The sequence below is a fragment of the Danio rerio genome, chromosome 24 (assembly GCF_049306965.1).
Source record: "Danio rerio strain Tuebingen ecotype United States chromosome 24, GRCz12tu, whole genome shotgun sequence".
In the NCBI taxonomy this organism is placed as follows: domain Eukaryota; kingdom Metazoa; phylum Chordata; class Actinopteri; order Cypriniformes; family Danionidae; genus Danio; species Danio rerio.
Genome location: NC_133199.1, coordinates 43487854 through 43508341, shown reverse-complemented (window position 1 = coordinate 43508341; position 20488 = coordinate 43487854). Strand labels below are relative to the sequence as shown.

General features: G+C 33.7%; 2 protein-coding genes across 17 annotated transcripts in view; both read left to right on the top strand.

Annotated features, from left to right (window-relative positions):
* Positions 1-12846, top strand: part of slc12a7b (solute carrier family 12 member 7b) — a 107250-nt gene extending 94404 nt beyond the window's left edge. For 3 of the 13 annotated variants that reach the window (XM_005162910.6, XM_690968.10, XM_005162915.6), the window contains exons 18-26: positions 171-366; positions 1056-1222; positions 1782-1913; positions 2008-2115; positions 3831-3941; positions 7130-7305; positions 8026-8040; positions 9625-9758; positions 11838-12846. In XM_005162910.6, coding sequence (XP_005162967.1) covers positions 171-366; positions 1056-1222; positions 1782-1913; positions 2008-2115; positions 3831-3941; positions 7130-7305; positions 8026-8040; positions 9625-9758; positions 11838-11929 — 1131 coding nt within the window. In that variant the 3' untranslated portion in view covers positions 11930-12846. Of the gene's footprint in view, positions 1-170; positions 367-1055; positions 1223-1781; positions 1914-2007; positions 2116-3830; positions 3942-7129; positions 7306-8025; positions 8041-9624; positions 10257-10339; positions 10660-11837 lie in introns of those variants that run through there. The other 10 variants (XM_005162911.6, XM_073941229.1, XM_073941230.1 and 7 more) reach the window with 5 other exon arrangements.
* Positions 12847-19403: 6557 nt separating this feature from the next.
* Positions 19404-20488, top strand: part of gfod1 (glucose-fructose oxidoreductase domain containing 1) — a 42509-nt gene continuing 41424 nt past the window's right edge. For all 4 annotated transcript variants that reach the window (XR_012399598.1, XR_012399599.1, XM_073941243.1 and 1 more), the window contains exon 1: positions 19404-20079. Coding sequence is in view for 2 of the 4 variants with exons in the window: in XM_073941243.1 (XP_073797344.1) it covers positions 19827-20079 (253 nt within the window). In the remaining 2 variants the exon portion in view is untranslated. The remainder of the gene's footprint in view (positions 20080-20488) is intronic.

Below are 20488 nucleotides of genomic sequence, written 5' to 3'. Positions count from 1 at the left end.
GCACTTGATGTGTGAAGTGCTCTATGCAAACAAATAGTCAAGGCAGTTGATTTCTTCAAATCCACCGAGTTTCCAGCCTAAACTGACACTGACCTCTAGTGGACACCGCCTGAAATAAACACATCTCTAACCACCCGTCTTTTGTATTTGTGTTTTCTACTGTGCTGTAGAATATAAAGTCAGCGATGGCGGCGGAGAAGACCAAGGGTTTCTGTCATGTGGTGGTGTCCTCAAACCTGCGGGATGGCATCTCTCATCTTGTCCAGTCTGCAGGACTCGGAGGAATGAAGCACAACTCGGTCCTGATGGCCTGGCCGAGCAACTGGAGACAATCCAGCGACCCGCATACCTGGAGGAGCTTCATCGGTCTGACCATCACTGCATATGCACATAAAGATACAGATACAAATACATATTTATAAACTATACATGCATAATATATACATATATATTATTATTATTACTGTAAATAAACTAAAACAGTAATCTTTAATTTAATATAGATTAATTGACCTGGTAATATTTAATAATGATTGATGTATAATATTTTCTTCAGAGAAAAACTAATTATTATTATTTAATTATTTGATAAATATGCTATAAAAAGTATTTTATTAATTTAAAATGGTTATTAAATATTAATGAAATATTTTTATTTGTCATTTTATTTTTTATTTTAGTCATCTGTATTCAAATGTACTATAATATATAATAATATCATATATTATATAAATATTTATGTTTTATACCCTTATTTTTTGTTTTTATTACTGTTATTAAATAATGATAAGATATAATTATGAATATATATTCATAAACTTTATTGCAGTCGATAAAATGAGTTTTTTGTGCTCTTTAATGCATCTGAAAAACTATTTTATTATATTATTAATGCATTCAAAAAATCTTAGATATTTAGATATTTTCAAGAAACAAACCTATTTCTAGGATTTTTTCCTGATCACATGCATGTATGGTGTTTACAGCTGATTTGTCTGCTCTGAAGGCATCAGGTATGTTGTTGAATGTTGTTTTGTGTGTTTTCCTTTCCTCAGAGACGGTCAGAGAGACGACAGCGGCTCATCTGGCTCTGCTGGTGGCCAAGAACGTGGACAGTTTCCCTCATCAGGAGCGTCTGACTGAAGGAACTATCGACGTGTGGTGGATCGTCCATGATGGAGGAATGCTGATGCTGCTGCCCTTCCTGCTGCGCCAGCACAAGGTCAGAAAACAACACAGCAATTTAATTTAATTTAATTTTATTTTATTTTATTTTATTTTATTTTATTTTATTTTATTTAGTTTAAATAAATTTAAGAAACTTTAGGAACTTTAAGAAGTAAACAATAACTTATTAATAAATAATAATATGAATTAATTGTTAATATAAATATTTTGTATTAATGAATATTAATTACCATTTTAATTACATTTAAATTAAATTAATAAATTAATAACAATAACTATTATAATAATTGACAATTAATTATTAATAAAAATAATAAATAAATGTCTAAAAAGTAAACAAAAGCTTACTAATAAAAATTTATATTTATTAATTAATTAATTTAATTGATTTATTTATTAATAAAAAATATCTTGCCATAAATAAATTTAACTGGCATTTACAAATACACATGTTTTTTTTATCTTCACCTTTAAGTCCCTTTAGATAAAAGTATCTGCTTAATGTTAAATGTAGAGAAACCCTGTCAGAGAAACAACTGCTGATCAATCGCTCCTCTGTCTGTGTGTCTGTCTGCTGTCTGTATGTGTTTCAGGTGTGGAAGAAGTGTAAGATGCGCATCTTCACTGTGGCTCAGATGGATGACAACAGTATTCAGATGAAGAAAGACCTGCAGATGTTCCTCTATCACCTGCGGCTCAACGCTGAGGTGGAGGTGGTGGAGATGGTGAGCACACGCTTATAGTGATTTCGACATGGCTTTTGCTGTGCAGTAAAATAATAGGACTGTTTTTTTTGTTGTTGTTTTTTTTGTGTTTCAGCATGACAGTGACATCTCGGCCTTCACCTATGAGAAAACACTGGTGATGGAGCAGAGGTCACAGATGCTCAAGCAGATGCAGCTCTCCAGGACAGAAAGAGAGAGAGAGGTGATGCTGATACACTCAGTCACACTATTAATACCACACACACCTCAAACACAAAAAAACTAGCAGGACATGAGTCTGTATTTCACTCTAATGTCAAAACTAAAGATAAAAAATCTAAAAGAAAAGTAACGTTCATGCATTATTATGATGATAATTAATATTATTAATGTTACTTAGTGTTACTGTATATATTTTTTATTAATGCTACATAAATTGAATTGTTTATTTTTTTATTTATTACAATTATTTAATGTCAAATGAAGAAAATAATGTATTATTATTGCTATTATTATTATTATTAGTATTATTATTATTAATATTATTATTATTTAATGTCAAATAAATAAAATAATGTATTATTATTATTATTATTATTATTATTATTATTTAATGTTATTTAATGTCAAATAAATAAAACAATGTGTTATTATTATTATTGTTGTTGTTATTATTATTATTAATATTTAATGTCAAATAAATAAAATAATGTTTTATTATTATTATTATTTAATGTTATTCAATGTCAAATAAATGAAATAATGTATTATTATTATTATTATTATTTAATGTTATTTAATGTCAAATAAATAAAACAATGTATTATTATTTTATTATTATTATTATTTTATGTCAAATAAATAAAATAATGTATTATTATTATTTATGTTATTTAATGTCAAATAAATAAAACAATGTATTATTATTATTATTATTTAATGTTATTTAATGTCAAAAAACTAAATAATGTATTATTTAATGTTATTTAATGTCAAATAAATAAAATAATGTATTACTATTATTATTATTATTATTATTATTTAATGTTATTTAATGTCAAATAAATAAAATAATGTATTATTATTATTATTATTATTATTATTATTATTTAATGTCAAGTAAATAAAATAATGCATTATTATTATCATTATTATTTAATTGTAAGTATAGGGGTGGACTTAACCAATAAGAGAAGCAAGCAGCCACTTAGGGCCCCGGGCAATTAGGGGGCTCTAACCAATATATTAATCATAGAACTCTTTTATAAAATCTGTCTATAACCATTACGATTTTAATGTTATTACTTATTTTCAAACCCTTCTGGTTAGATTTTAATATTACAATCTAACCAGAAAAATTAACTGGGCACCGTTAATTTGTGAATTATTATTTTTTTATATTTGTGAATCTGTTGTATTTAATTTTACATTAAGAAAATAAAGATTCCACTTGAAATATATTTTTAACATGCAGTTTATTTACAAAAAATAAAAATGAATATACAGAAGAAAATAATATCTATAAAAAAATAGAGTGTTTTGAGTTGTGATGATAGGGCCTCATACCTGGAATTGCTTAGGGCCCCCAAATCACTAAGCCCGCCCCTGTATTAATAGTAGCAATAGTAACATTATTATTGTCAAATTAATTTATTAATAAACTTTATGCTAATTTCAGGCTAAAAATACATATGGTTCATGTCATATTTGCATTTCAGCAATGACAATTATTGTGTTATGATGATATCAAAAAAGTTAAGCATGCAAAATAACTGAAGTATTAAAAAAAAACATTGGTATCTTGCGTCTAGTTTGTGAGTGTAACTGGTCTAGACGTGTGTTGGCTGTCAATCTGGAAGGATTGGCTGGCGGCTGGTGTTTTGTTGATCTGTGCTCCTCTTTAATTTGTGCTGCTCTCGGGGGGGAAACACTGCTCAGATTCAGAGCATCACCGATGAGTCTCGTAGCTCCATCAGGAGGAAGAACCAGAGCGAAGCACACAGCTCCAGTCTGCAGAACCAGAACACAGCACACGAGCAGCAGGACGAGGTAGAACAGTAGAGTTCTGCAGAAAACCACACTTCCCAGCATGCATCTGTGCTCCGTCACCCCTGCGCCAATCAGCACTGCCCTCCTGACGATCCTTCCGTGTTAGAAATAGAAAACATAATAAATGTGTACAGTTGAAGACAGCATTATTAGCCCTCCTGAGAAATGTGTTTTGTTTTTATATTCTAATATTATAAATGATGTATAACAGAGCAAGGATATTTCATAACACAGTCTCATTGGGAAGATGTGCCCAGGGCTACATATTTGAGAACTGTGAAATTCAATTCAGTTCAATTCACCTTTACTTGTATATCGCTATTACAATGTAGATTTTGTCAAAGCAGCTTCACATAGAAGATTAAAGTTATTTGAAACTGTGTTCAGTTTTCAGAGTTTTAAGTTCAGAAATATGTGCACTAGGCTACATATGGCTGGATTTTGTGTGTAAAACAATTGCTATGGGGCTTTATGAACCCACTGGCAACTTCCTTTTTGCACTACTGTTGGCTGAATACCTCAGTATGCACAGCTTTTCTGGTGTGGTCAGTTTGCTCGGGAGCTCACCTTGTACGGTGTCAGACCAGTGTCTTCCAAACATTTGTCTTCCAAATTTGAGAGCAGGGAGGTTATTAAATATTATAACTGATGATCTGCTACTGATGTTGCTACCACCGCTGTTCAAATCCTGCATCTTCCACCTCTGCAGAAATCAACAGCGCAACTGGGTTATAACGTATGTTGCCAGATTGAGGTAAAAAATGCTTTGAGATTTGAATATTTTGTCAATTGTGTGAAGTAATGAGCGTCATACAAGATTTGGCAACTTGACAAACATGGACATAAAGGGATTTTTCATAACCAGATCGGGTCATTCAAATTACAGGAGTAACAAAACGGGAGGGTGGCGGGGGGGGGAAATGAGTGTGAAATATGGGAGTTTTGGCAGGTATGATTCGAGTCTGACAAAGGACGGTTCTCATACGTGGAAATGGCACATATGAGAAAACAATCCTCAAGTAACATAGTTGAGATTGTCATAAATATACACCGTGAAAACAAAAACTGCAAGACGTCATAGTACAGGGTACATATTTTGTAGTTCTCAAATATACAACCCTGGGAATGTATCTTCAATGAGCCTTGGTTGCATTTTTTGCATTATTTCCTATTATATTTGTCTTCTGGAGAAATATTTTGAAAGTTATTTTGACTGGAATAAATACAGTTTTTATATTTTTATTCAACTATTTGTAAGGTTAACAAATGTTTTGTTTCGATTGGCTACAGAACAAACCACTGTTGACCAATGACTTCCCTAAATTAACCTACTGTAGTTAAGACTTTACATGTCACTTTAAGCTGAATTCTAGTATCTTGAAAAATATCTAGTCAAATATTATGTGCTGTCATCATGGCAAAGATAAAATAAATCAGTTATTATAAATTACTTAATAAATCTATTATGATTAAAAATTTCCCTCTGTTAAACAGCACTTGGGAAATAAATGAACAAGTGAAATTAAAAGTTCACAGGAGGCCTGATGAGTTTGTCTTCAACTGTGTTTGTGTTTGTTTGCTGAATGGTTCACATTTTTGCATGTCGAAGTCTGCATATTACAGACTAATGTAGCTGCATGTTTGTAGTTTGCACATTAGACAAACTAAAACATTAATCTGACATGCTCTTGTTGGGATTGTGATCTGAGCTGTGACGTGCTGCAAATATAATCTGTAGAAATATTGTTCATTTATTGTAAATGCTGTTATTTAGCAGATGCTTTTATCCGAAGAGGCTTACATATAAAGATAAAAGAAGCTCTTCAGATCTTCAGAAAAGCAATATATAGATGTCAAGATTAAGTCTAAGTTAGTTGTTATTATATTATATTATATTATATTATATTATATTATATTATATTATATTATATTATATTATATTATATTGATACTGTTTCAAGTCTCTAAACTTGCAGTTCAGCACGCAAATAATGTGAGTATCTGAGATGTATTTGTGAGTGCCAGATAACTATTTCTTGTATAACGTAACTATTTTACTCATTTTCGCAATGTAACTATTTTTCATATTTTTGTAATGTAACTATATTACTTATTTTCATAACGTAACTATTTTACTTATTTTCGTTGTGTGACTTTATTACGTATTTTCATAATGAAGTTATGCTATGAAAATAGCATAAATATTTTACATATTTTTATAGCGTAATCATTTTAATGTTTTAACGTTTTGTAGCGTTACTATTTTACGTATTTTCATAATGTAACCATATTACTTAATTTCGTTGTGTAACTTTTTTACGTATTTTCATAATGAAGTTATGCTGTGAAAATAGCATAACTATTTTACATATTTTTATAGCGTAATTATTTTAATGTTTTAACGTTTTGTAACGTTACTATTTTACGTATTTTTGTAATGTAATTATTTTACGTATTTTCGTAACGTAACTGTTTTATGTATTTTCATAACATACCTATTTTACATATTTTCGTTATGTAACTATTTTGCATATTTGTGAAGCATAACTATTTTATGTATTTTTGTAGTGTAACTATTTTCCGTATTTTACTAATGTAACTTTTTTATTTTTGTAGTGTAACTCTTATGTATTTTTGTAACATAACTATGTTACATGTTTTTATAACATAACTTTTTTTTTTTTTACATATTTTTGTAGTGTAACTATTTTACATATTTTTATAACGGAACTACTTTACTTATTTTCGTATAGTAACTATTTTAGATATTTTCATATGTAACTGTTTTATTTATTTTCGTAGTGTAACTATTTTACATATTTTCGTAACGTACCTATTTTACATATTTTCGTAGTGTAACTATTTTAAATATTTTCATATGTAACTTTTATTTATTTTCATAGTGTAACTATTTTACATATTTTCGTAGTGTAACTACATTTTTTAATGTAACTATTTTACAAATTTTTAAACGTAGCTCTTTCACGTATATTCATAGCATACCCATTTTAGGTATTTTCCGAAAACTGGCTAATTCATACAGATTCATATGATGTCACTTGTATGAAATCGTATTAGATCATACGAATGAGATCATATAAGTTAATATGAATTAGTCACGAAATTAAAAAGTTATAAATTGGCGTGAGATTACATTGTAATATGTGTGATTGTGTGTTTGACCACAGGCTCAGCTGATTCACGACAGAAACACAGCGTCTCATACAGCTATGAATGATAAAGCAGACGCCACGCCAGAGCGAGTCCACATGACCTGGACTAAAGAAAAGCTCTTTAGCGAACGTAGCCGCAGAACAGAGGCTAATGCTAGCATGGCTGTACGAGATCTGTTCAACATGAAGCCGTGAGTGTCTCTCTCAGTCTGCTTTGAGTGGATTGCATCTGCATGCATGCATGCATGCGTGTGTGTGTGTGTGTGTGTGTGTGTGTGTGTGTGTGTGTGTGTGTGTGTGTGTGTGTGTGTGTGTGTGTGTGTGTGTGTGTGTGTGTGTGTGTGTGTGTGTGTGTGTGTGTGTGTGTGTGTGTGTGTGTGTGTGTGTGTGTGTGTGTGTGTGTGTGTGTGTGTGTGTGTGTGCGCGCGCGAGCGTAAGAGTGTTTGACATGAGCATGAGCTCAGTGTGTTCATCATGTGTTCATCATGTGTTTATATGTAATTATGTCTTTATGTAATTGTATAATATTTGGTAATATTAGAAAAAAATATTCCTAATGTCCACTTTCCAATTACACAAATTTAATATTTTATTTTATTTATTTAAGTTTATTTTTTATGAATATCACAATTTACTTAATAATTTATTACATATATATATAATATAATAAAATATAAATTTTATATATATATATATATATATATATATATATATATATATATATATATATATATATATATATATATTGTAAATATGACCTAGAAGTTTTTGTAAGTCTAGTCTGCTGGCTTGTTGTCAGTAGTTTCAGCAGAAGTGCTCTGAGAGATTTCTGTGACGGCATTGATGGTTTTCCTCTTTAAGTAAGTGTTTAAGCCTGTCTCTGTTGTTCTGTCCTCTTTTCCTCTTTCTAGTGAATGGGAGAGTCTGTAAGTCACAATTCTCTGTTCACCATTTCTGTCTGTCTGTCTGTCTGTCTGTCTGTCTGTCTGTCTGTCTGTCTGTCTGTCTGTCTGTGTTTATTACTCAGACATAGAAGTGTGTAAACATGCATGTGTGTTTACATCCCAGCATTCCCTCGCACCCATCACCGCTTCACCTGATGTGCAGCTTAAACTTGTGCTTCACCTTCACCTGTTGTGCCCAGGAACATTTAGTGTTGTTATTATTATTATTATTATTATTATTATTATTATTATTATTATTATTATTGTTATTATTATTACTGTTTCTGTTATTATTATTATTGTTGTTTTTATTGTTGTTATTATTGATATTATTATTGTTGTTATTATTTTTATTAATATTATTGTTGTTGTTATTATTACTATTATTGTTATACCTATTATTATTACTAGTATTGTTATTATTAATATTATTATTATTTCTATTATTGTGATTGGTATTGTTGTTATTGTTATTATTATTATTATTATTATTACTTTTATTGTTATTGATGCTGGTGTTGTTATTATTATTTTTATTATTATTATTATTATTATGTACTATTATCACACTATTAAAACATAAATAAAAATATAAAACATAATAAATAAGTATAATGATATAATAGATGATTATGCAATATAATTAACAAATTATACTAATTAATGTATTAATAATTAATTAATTCATTACATTTATTTATCATTTGTTAGTCGTATTTGTATTGTTATATTTAAACAGTAATTAGAAATAAAATAATATTAATATTAATATTTATTATTTTTATTATTAATAATAATAATACATTTTAGGTATATTTATTTATTATTCATTTCCAACACCAGGACAAAATAATTTTGCAATATTAGTAATAAAAATCACTGTGATTTATTTTTATGATTATTTATTTTATTGGAATATTTTTGTACTCTTTTAATGATGTATATTGAAATGATAATAAATTAGTAATTAGGAAAATAATGATTAATGATTGTCATCCTTATTTTTATTTAGATGCTTATTAATATTTATTTGTCATTTTACTTGTTTGTGGTAAATTTGCTGCATTTTTTCAAATCGCATGGCACCAGGTGGAGCACAGGTTTTATTTTTGTGTAGACGTCTTAATATATGCTTTATTAAAGGCATGTGCATACGCTGTGCATGTCAAATCCTGATGCTGCGCACACTAACCTCAACGGGGCTTCATTTTATAAGCTACATATCATGTAAATTATGCTTTTTTATTACAGTGCAAATGTATTTATGCTGCCATTTTAAATGCATTGTGTATTATATAATAAAGCACAGCTATACAGTTATATATTATATAGTTGAACATCAGTGTATACAGATATTTGACCACAGAATGACAACAATTACCATTGAAAACGGATGTTGTTTCAGTAATAGAGACATTTGGATTCAAACAGTATAACTAAGCATTGAACATTTAGCTGTGCTTTGGAAACACTGCTAAGTTAGTTGAAAATGCACAGTGAAACAATTAGCATCTGTGTTAATGTGATTTCTGTTTATTTCTCTGTCCTTCATCACATGTGAATCAGGAACCAGTCTAATGTGCGCTGCATGCACACGGCCGTCAAGCTCAACGAAGTGATAGTCAATAAATCACAGGGAGCTCATCTGGTCCTTCTCAACATGCCTGGACCACCGAAAAACAGGGGCGGCGATGAAAACTGTATCCTTACGCTAATGGAAGCTTGTGTTTGTGTGCTTCTGATTGGGTCATGAGAATGGGATCTTAATTTAAAGGTGCGATAGGATGCATTGATTCACCAGATATGGTTTTATTTGCTTATTTAAGTAACCACATGAATTACCCCATGCATGAATAGCTTTGTTTTGACCATATTTGGAATGGTCATGAATATTAATGAGCTACACTTACAAGCTTTTAAAACCCATGCAGATGTTTTGCTTATTGTTTTTGGAGTATCTGAGGTACAAGCTGTAAAAGCTCTGTCCCATTTTAAAAAGGGGCGGGGAAAACAGCAGCTCATTTGCATTTAAAGGCGCAAACAAAAACAAGTGTGAGGCCTGAAAACTGTATCCTTACAGTAATATCAGATGTGTTTGTGTGTTTCTGACAGCTGATGAGAAAGAGAACTTGATTTAAAAGTGCCATAAAGTGCAGTGATTCAATAAGTTAAACTGTTCTCTGATGTCTACATTATAGGTATGTGGCTTAAGTAAAATAATGACCAGAAATGGTTTTATATGCTCGTTTATAACCACAGGAATAAACCCAAAAATGAACAGCTCTGTTTTGACCATATTTGGAATGGTCATGAATATTAATGAGCTAAACTGACAAGCTTTTAAAGCCCATGCAGATGTTTTGTTTATTGATTCCAGAGCATCTGAGGTACAAGCTGTAAAAGCTCTGACCTTTTTTGAAAAGGGGCGGGGAAAACAGCAGGTCATTTGCATTTAAAGGCACACACAAAAACAAGTGTAAGGCCTGAAAACTGTATCCTTACACTATTATCAGATTGTATGTTTGTGTTTCTGACAGCTAATGTAAAAGAAAAGGTGCCACAGAGTGCATTGATTCAAATTAAATTGTTCTCTGATATCAACATTATTGATATGTGGCTTATGTAAAAAAAAAAATGAACAGAAATGGTTTTATATGCTCATTTATAGCCACAGGAATTACCCCATAAATAAACAGCATGGTTTTGACCATATTTGGTATGGTCATGAATATTAATGAGCTAAACTGACATGCCTCTAAAACCCATGCAGATGTTGTTTATTGATTTCAGAGTATCTGAAGCACACGCTGTAAAAGCTCTGCCCTCTTTTGAAAAGGGGGCGGGAAAAGCAGTTGCTTATTTGCACACACATAATCAATGTGTTTTACTTCAACACAAAAAGAGTCCTGAAAACTGTATCCTTACAATAATGTCAGCTTGTTTGTGTGTTTTTAACAGCTGACAAAAAGAGAACTCAACCTAAAGGTGCCACAGAGTGAATTGATTCAATAAATTAAATTGTTCTCTGATTTCAACATTATTGATGTGTGGCTTAAGTAAAATAATGACCAGAAATGGTTTTATGTGCTCATTTATAACCTCAAGAATGAATAGCTCGCTTTTGACCATATTTGGAACGGTCATGAATATTAATGAGCTAAACTGACATGTTTTTTAAAATACACGCAGATGTTTTGTTTATTGTTTTTATAGTATCCGAGGCACAAGCTGTAAAGCCTCCACACTTTATTGAAAAGGGTCATGGAAAGAAGCAGCTCATTTGCATTTAAAGGCACACACAAACACAATGTGTTTTACTTCCACACAAAAACAGGCATTTATGGAAGAGATATATAATACAATAAATGATCTTTCAGGCATTTTTGACTTTCTGAGGGACAAAATAAAACCATTTAAAATCATTAAGGGAAAGTTCACCCGAAAATAAAAATCCTGTCATCATTTACTCACTTTCCACGTGCTCCTGTTTGAGTATTTTTCTTCAGTTGAACACAAAGCATGATATACTGAAGATGTCCATGGCTGCTTATTTTCCCAGATTCTTCAGAATATTTTGTTTTGTGTTCAACAGGAGAAAACCACTCTTTTATGACCACTTGAGGGATGGTAAACACTACGGATATTCAGTTTTGGGGAGTGTACTGTCCCTTTAAGACTAAACATCTGTACTGTCCCTTTAAGACTAAACATCTGTCTTTCTGTGCGCAAATTATTTGGGACATGTAGGATGATATTGATTCTTAACTCGTGCATCTCAGACATGGAGTTTATGGAGGTTATGATGGAGGGTCTCAACCGGGTCCTGTTGGTGCGCGGCGGTGGCCGTGAGGTCATCACCATATATTCATAAAGAGGACTGCGGCCCAGTCAACAGGAATTCTGTTTTTATATTTTCCACAGCAGCGCGGGGCGTCATGGAAAACCCAGAGCTTTGGGTTTCAGCTCAACATCACGTCCGGCTGCCTGTTTTTAGTGGACGGAGACATTTACGACCCTCCAGAAGAGAGAGAGTCAATGTGACGGCCAGACAACCACATACCGCGACACTTTAATTTATACTCATTGACTGTTTTATCTTCTTTTATTTGTTGGTATTATGCTAGTTTTTATGTCTGTTTCTTGTGCGGCATTGGTTTGGGATTATCAAGAGGCCAAACGTATACCATCCGACGGCTTTAGTTGTTTTCTATACAGTTCATAAGGGTTTAATGCTGAAGCCTAACGCCCATTCATTCGTCATCATGAACCTGCGAGACTTTTTTATTTGCGTTCATCGGCTTGTCGCTTGATACCCAAAACAACAGCACTCTTCAGTGAGCCAGTCTTCCAAAACAAAGTGTTTTCTTGTGCTGTTTGGCGAATCCATATCCAATATGAGATGCTTTTTGTTCAGTGTGGAGGGAATGTTTGAGTTTTTCATGGCGATGCAGCAGAGATGCTGAATGTGTCGGATGATAAGGATTGTGCAATACTTTTATTGATTATCAAGGCGTCAGCGGCTGAGCGTGACGTCCACTTACTGAGTGTTTTGTATTATGAAATGTTTAATGCGCTGATGAGGACTAAAGTTTGGTTTTGGCTCCATCTTGGCATGAATCACTGGAATCAGGTGTGGTTTCAGGTGTATTTGCACTTTTTATTTGAGTTGTACAGTATGTTGAAAGCGAAGGACACGGCACACAACATTTGCTGACGATCAGAACCAGCACTGCAAGATTTTCCTTTTCTCAGCAATAAATGTGTTTCCCAAAAGCTGGAACAACTTTACAACGTGTCTGTGTTGACGTTCATGGGGAAAATCCCTTTTTTTTAACCAATTTAGGCGATATTCACATATTGTTTGCATCATGTGCCTCAAACTAACCAATCAGCTTCAAACTTTGTATGAATAATACACATTTCAGTAATAACAGTAGACTAATTACCTCAGACAAACACAGAGCACACAAACACTGCTGCGCTTTTTACTTTTCTCCATAAATAAAGCTTGTATCAGAGCTGCAGCAAGGATTTGTCAGCTTGTCTTCCTCTGAAAAAAATGGTCGAAATTATACTGATTATCAAAGCATTTGTATCATGTGACTAGCACTAACCAATCAGCTTCAAACTTTGTATGGATTATACACTTTTCAGTAATAACAGTACACTAATTACCTCAAGCTCGTATCAGAGCTGCAGCAAGGATTTGTCATATTGTCATCCTCTGAGAGAATGGTTAACTAGCAATGACAGATGTCACAGGAGTGTTTTGACGTGCAGTCAATTCTGCATTTGTTTGAGCTACAAATGTGTCCGAGATTTAAACACTGGCTCAGCCAATGGAGTTTATTTTGGGGCGGGGCTATTTGGTTTTAACCAAACTTTTTTTTTTATGACATTTTACGAGGATTTAAAGTAACTTTATTTAGGTCATCACAAAGCAATTTTAAATATATATCCAGCTTTTTTTGTTGCTCTTATTTTTTTATATGAGGTGTTCTTACCAAGTTAGACGTACCTCATTGGTCCAAACGCAATGCATATTAAATGCATTGTTTTCTGATTGGCTATTATTTTACTGAGTTTTGTTGATGTGACTTGGATAGGACACATTGTCATGTAATCTAAACTGTTGTTAAGATGTTTTGGGCTTTTTAAAGGAAATTTAAGGAATAGTTCACCCAAAAATTATAATTCTGTCATTGTTTACTCACACTTTACTTGTTTATTACTATTTACTTACTTCTGTTTAACACAAAAGAAGATATTTTGAAGAATGTTGGAAACCTGTAACCATTTACTTCCATAATAATTGCTTTGTAAAGGAAGTCAGTGGTTACATTTTTCCAACATTCTTCAAAATATCTTCTTTTGTGTTTAACAAAATAAACAATCTGAACTTAAGGTTCCGAACTGATCTGAGATCTGAGCCTGACAGGCTGCAGTAATCAGTGAGTGTAAAGTGAAATCTGTGCCTCCGAGTAATTTCAATGAGAGTGCTCCCTGATCGCAGAGCTAAGCAATCATGATTTGAGGGCTTTCTGATTCATTTTTGGATTAAAATGAAGAGAAAGAAGCTTTAGAAACGATGCAATAGTGCACTTTAACAGCATTTTAATAAACTCAAATTACTGAACTTCATTTAAAACAGCTTTCTTTAATTATAATAATAATAATAATAAATATATATATATATATAGTTTTTTCATATGCATGCCATTTAAAATAGGAAAAATGCTTATTATTTGCAATATTTTGATCTGAAATTGTAAATAGACAGTTTCCATATGTTTATAGAGCTAAATAAATATGAACATCTTAATTAAACCTTTATCATAAGACCAATATTAAATAAACTGCATTATCATATATTTTTTCTTGTTTTTCATATCTGCATATATTAAAATCAATTAATAAGCATGCACCAGTGGAACTTAAGTACTAATTAAAACAAAGATGTCTCCAAAAAAAAAAAAATCTAGAAATTTGTTTAAGTCATATAGATTAGAGAATGAAAGTGACCTGCATGTATTGAACAGCAGGGGGCGCCTAAAACTTCCTTCAGTCTCGCTCAGATTGTGGCGGTCTCTCTCTCTCTCTCTCCTGATTCAGCACATCAACACTCATTTACTATTCAGATGCAGTTATTGATTTTGTGGTGGTCTGAGAGGTCAAGATCCATCAGCCTGATCGATATTTGTGCTTTGGTTCATTTGGCTTCAGGATCAGGGAATAAACATTGAAACGAGCCCTGCACCCAAACACAAAGCAGCTTAGATAAGATAGAGAAAGATTATTGTATTGTACATCTCAGGATCTTATACATACAGTCAAGCCTGATATTATTCATAGCCCTGCCAAATTCTGACTTAAAATTTTTGTTCAAATGTAAATAAAAGCTGAGAAATATATAATTTTCCACTATAATCTCTCTTTTTATTGGTATTATTATCTTTTTTGGAGAAGCCGGTGTCATTTCCAGTCAAAATAATAATATGTTGACTAATGGTTGAATTAAAGTAACTTTAAGTCTGAATATATATAGGTCAGTTTATTTTATGTCTTGACTAATAGTTAATAAAATATTAGTTACTTTAATACTATTTGAAGTCGACATGAGCCAGAAGTGTCTGAGGACTTTTATTTCAGCATGATGACTTATTTCCAGCAGACACATTGGCACTGTGGCAAAAAGGTCGCTGATTTGAGTCCCAGCTGGGTCGGTTGGCGTTTCTGTGGAGTTGGCATGTTCTCCTCGTGTTTGCGTGGGTTTCCTCCGGGTCCTCCGATTTCCCCCACAGTCTAAACACATCCGCTAAAGGGAAACTGATTAACTAAATTGGCGGTAGTGTATGTGTGTATGTGTGTGTGTGTGTGTGTGTGTGTGTGTGTGTGTGAACGAGTGTATGGTTTGTTTCCCATTACTAGTACAAAACAAATGCTGGATAAGTTGGCGGTTCATTCCACTGTAGCGACCCCTGATAAATAAGGGACTAAGCCGAAAATGAACGAATGACCTATTTCTAATTGTAACTGAATATTCAGTAGGGGCGGGGCTTCATCTTTGTGCTCCAAGTAAGAGGGGGAGTGGCTTAGCATATTTTGGCCAATCTGTCAAACTGACATCATCAGAGAATGACTGCTGTTCAAGAGCAGAAGCACATGGTCAGATATTAAAGCTAATAAAGTTTAGCAAAACAAAGTGATTTCATTTAACAGATTAATTCTTCTAATTAAGACTAAGAATGTGCTAGCAAAATAAACTTTAATTTTAATGCAGACTTTAGAGAATAATTATTTTGATGCTGACACATTCAGATGGTCGGGTCAGAAATAGGCATCAACAGCATGAAAGCATGGATCCATCCTGCCTTGTATCAGCGGTTCAGGCTGGTGCTGGTGGTGTAATGGTGTGGGGGAGATTTTCTTGGCACACTTTGGGCTCATTAGTACCAATTGAGCATCATGTCAACGCCACAGCCTACCTGAGTATTGTTGCTGACCATGTCCATTCCTTTATGAGCACAGTGTCTCCATCTTCTGATGGCTACTTCCAGCAGGATTACACACCATGTCATACAGAATCATCTCAGACTGGTTTCTTGAACATGACGATGAGTTCACTGTACTCAAATGGCCTCCACAGTCACCAGAGCTCAATCCAATAGAGCACCTTTGGGATGTGGTGGAACGAGAGATTGGCATCATGGATGTGCAGTCGACAAATCTGCAGCAACTGTGATGCTATCATGTCAATATGGAGCAAAATCTCTGAGGAATATTTCCAGTACCTTGTTGACTCTCTGCCATGAAGGATTAAAGCAGTTCTGAAGGCAAAAGGGGTCTAACTCGATACTAGTAAGGTGTACCTAATAAAGTGGCCGTTGAGTGTATATTATATACAAACATTAAACATTGTATATTATTTTAAAATAAATAAACTTTAATTTCAATGCAGACTTTATGGAATAATTGCTAATTTTTATATTAGATTGTAGTCATTTAAAAAAATAGACAATTAACACTGAACTTCAACTATAATCGCACAGAATTATTAGTAGAAGGATTAAAAGAGACCTATCATACTTCTTTATACAAGATGTAAACAAGTTACAACTCAATTTAGCTCAAAATACCACACCAATAATGTTTCTACCTCTGTGAAACTGATCCTTGTAGGCTAATTGTGGTGTTTTGGAGTCTGTCGCTTTAAATTTAAATGAGATTGTGCTCTTTTCAGAAGAGGGCGGAGCCAGAAATGCCTGTGTGTCAGCATAGTGGCAGATTCAAAAACAAGACTAACATCCTATGCTAATGAGGGAGAGATGGGCACTAGTGGGCGGGGCTTTCCCCTTCTGATTACACGTACAAAGGGAGAATGTCAGGTTTGATTAGGAACAAGTACAATGAATACAATTTGACTGATAGATGCTGCTATATTCAGACTGTTGCCATACAACTGTGTTTAAACCCCTTATAAAAGTGATTTCTGCATAATAGGTCTCCTTTAACACATGAATATCTCCTGAGGGTGTCATCCTGTTTCTAAAGCAGCTCTGCTCTGGGGTTTTGGTGTTTTTCGCAATCAGATGATCAGCACATGATCTCCAGTCAGATCACAGACACACGAGCGACTCATTAAATCTTCATGAACTCACTGATGGACAAACACAGAGATCACAGCTCAGATTCAGCGTTCCTGATTCACAGTACTCGTTCATCTTCATCATCCTCTCTCACTCTGTATCAGCAGGTTCAGGAGAAACCCAGAAACCCCCCGGCAGCAGAAGCAGACAGATATCGACTCGCTGCTACTGTATTTTCCATCTGAATATTGACTCATGCTTACATCGCTTTAGGAAACTGTGCAGAGTTAGGGCTTTGAGGTACTTTATTGCTGATGTAATGGTTTATATTTTTACATTAATATTAATATTCCTTCATTCATTTTTCTTTTGGTTTAGTCCCTTTATTAATTAGTGGTCGCCACAGCGGAATGAACCCCTAACTATTCCAGCATATGTTTTACACATCAGATACCCTTCCATCAACCACACACATGGACAATTTGACTTACCCAATTCCCCTATAGCGCATGTGTTTGGACTGTGGGTGTAAACCAGAGCACCAGGAGGAAACCCATGCCAACACAGCCGAGACTCAAACCAGCAACCTTTGTGCTGTAAGGCCACAGTGCTAACCACTGCGCCACCATTCTGCCAAACAAAATATTTAGGTAAGGTAAAAAAAAAAGCTAAAATATTTGTATTTCTTCATCTTATATAATGTTTTATAGTTGAATATAGTTTAAGTTCACTTTATTAACTATTATAAATGTAGAAAATATAAATAGTTAATGTTTAATGTTTGATATATTAATCTTTTTGTATTTTGATAAGCCCAAGATGGTGACATTCCTACAGTCATGAAGGTTAAGATTTCACTTTTTATCAACTATATTATTATAAAAAAAGATAAAAAATAAGTGTAATAAAATGTAAATATTATGTCATTTGGCAGTTCTGTGTGGAGTCTGCATGTTCTCCGTGTTGGCGTGGGTTTCCCCCACAGTCCAAACACATGCACTATAGGGGAATTGATTAACTAAATTGGCTGTAGTGTATTGTAGTGTAGTGTGTGTGTGTGAATGAGTGTGTATGGGTGTTTCACAGCACACTGGGTTACAGCTGGAAGGGCATCCCCTGCGTAAAACATATGCTGGACAAGTTGGCAGTTCATTCCGCTGTGGCAACCCCAGATTAAAAAAAGGAACAAAGCTGAAGGAAAATGAGTGAATGATTAAATATAAACGTAGGTAAATGTAAACATTATTTGTTTAATGTTAATTTTATTTTAAATATATATAATCAGCCTTTAGTTCCTTACTGTGCTCTATTTAATTTCTAAAATATTTTTAAACAACTATAAATTCTGATCTCTCAAGGTTATTGTGTTTTCATCACTGCACATATATATAAAAATAAAAATACTATTTTATTATTATTATTATTATTAATGTTTGAGATTTAATTTCTAATATAAATATGAATAATTTAAATATGTTTTTTTCCTTATGTTTATTGATTGTTTTCCCTTTTCTCCCCATTAACTAGGCATACAACAACAATGCAGCCTACACAGCACATATCTACACCCTTCTTATATATGTATATACACATATACATACACACATATACACATTTTAATAGCATAGGTAAAAAATATAATAATCAATATATACATGTGCATGACAAAAACAATAATACAAAAAAAAATAAATAAATAGAAATAAAAAAACATGTTCACAAATACAATTTACATAATATTCATATATGGTTCCCAAAGATAAAGTCCTTCTGCTTGCCTTTGATGATATAAGTTAGTCTCTCCAGTCAAGAATTTTGATATTTATTATAAACATTATAGGTTAAATAATTGTTAAATATAAATATTATTTAATTATATATATGTATATATCCCTCACTGCGCTCTATTTAATGTATCTTTTTAAAGGGAATAATCGTGATCTCAGAGTCCCGCTGTGATCAATCGCGCTGTGCAGATTTCGCTGTCTCTCATCTCCTACTACGGCGTAGGCTTTGCTTACAAATATTACGCATTAAACCATGCTGACGTTGCTAGGTAACCTTCCCGCGTCCTATTACGTAACGCAATAAATACTCCCAAACCCCGCCTTTGTCAACACACAATTCGCCAACTCCCCCAGCGCCCACATACTCACGGCCAATCAGAACGTGCGCTTTCTCCAACGTCACCCTGCGATATTAATATTCTCGCGCAAAGCCTTCGCCATAGTATTTAAAGCGTCCGGTAGTGAAGGAGTTAACGGAGAGGGCGGAACTCTGCACCGGCCGCAGTAGATGATCGCAATATTGATACCGAGAGCTTCGGAGACGCTTACAGCAACATTTAATCATTCAAGATATCATTTTCAACGCCTCATATTGACCCCGGATGATGATACCGAATGAACGCGACGCGCGGAAACCGACGCGGAGGATTCAGTGGAGATATAACGTTAATATTACATCATCATCATCGCGTATATTGATTTTAAATATTTGCAGGCTGGATTATCACCTTCATCCTGGTTCATTTGAATGAATAGTTGTTGATTTTCTCATTTGTTTTGAATTTGAGCCGTTAATAAAGCGCGAGGACGCAATGGTCATCGCCGTGCACGGGTTCGAGCGCGCGCCCGCCGGGTGTCCCGCAGCCTCAGGTGTTGTGTGAGCCTCTGTCCGGTCATGTTGCCCGGTGTGGGTGTGTTCGGGACCAGCCTGACGGCCCGGGTCATCATCCCTCTGCTGAAGGGCGAGGGTTTCTCGGTGAAGGCGCTGTGGGGTCGCACGCAGGAGGAGGCGGAGGAGCTCGCGCGCGACATGAACGTGCCTTTCTACACCAACCGGATCGATGACGTGCTGCTGCATCCGGATGTGGATCTGGTGTGCATCAACCTGCCGCCGCCGCTCACCCGACAGATCGCCGTCAAGACATTGGGTGAGCCCGCTGTTTTCCTCATGCTTCATCTGGAGGCATTGCTCAATGCTGCAGGGCGCTTGTCAGATCTTGTTTTCATGTTAGGTGTGGCTTTTCTTAATGCATGACAATATCACACACTTGCATCATCAGTGCTTGCATCATAATAGTGCTTTCTGTCCAGTTAATGCACATTGAGAAACAGAAACACACAGTTTCTGCAGACTTTCAAGGGCTTGTTGCTAAAAGGGATACAGCTGCGGTGGGAAGCAAACAAGAATTATTTATTTACCAAACCATCATGATCACAGTGATGTAAAACTGTAATTAAACAGAGTATTATTCAAATTATTTATTAAATTACCTATTAAATTGTATTTTATTAACCCCGAACCCCAACCCTCACAGTAATGTAAAAACACTAAATATA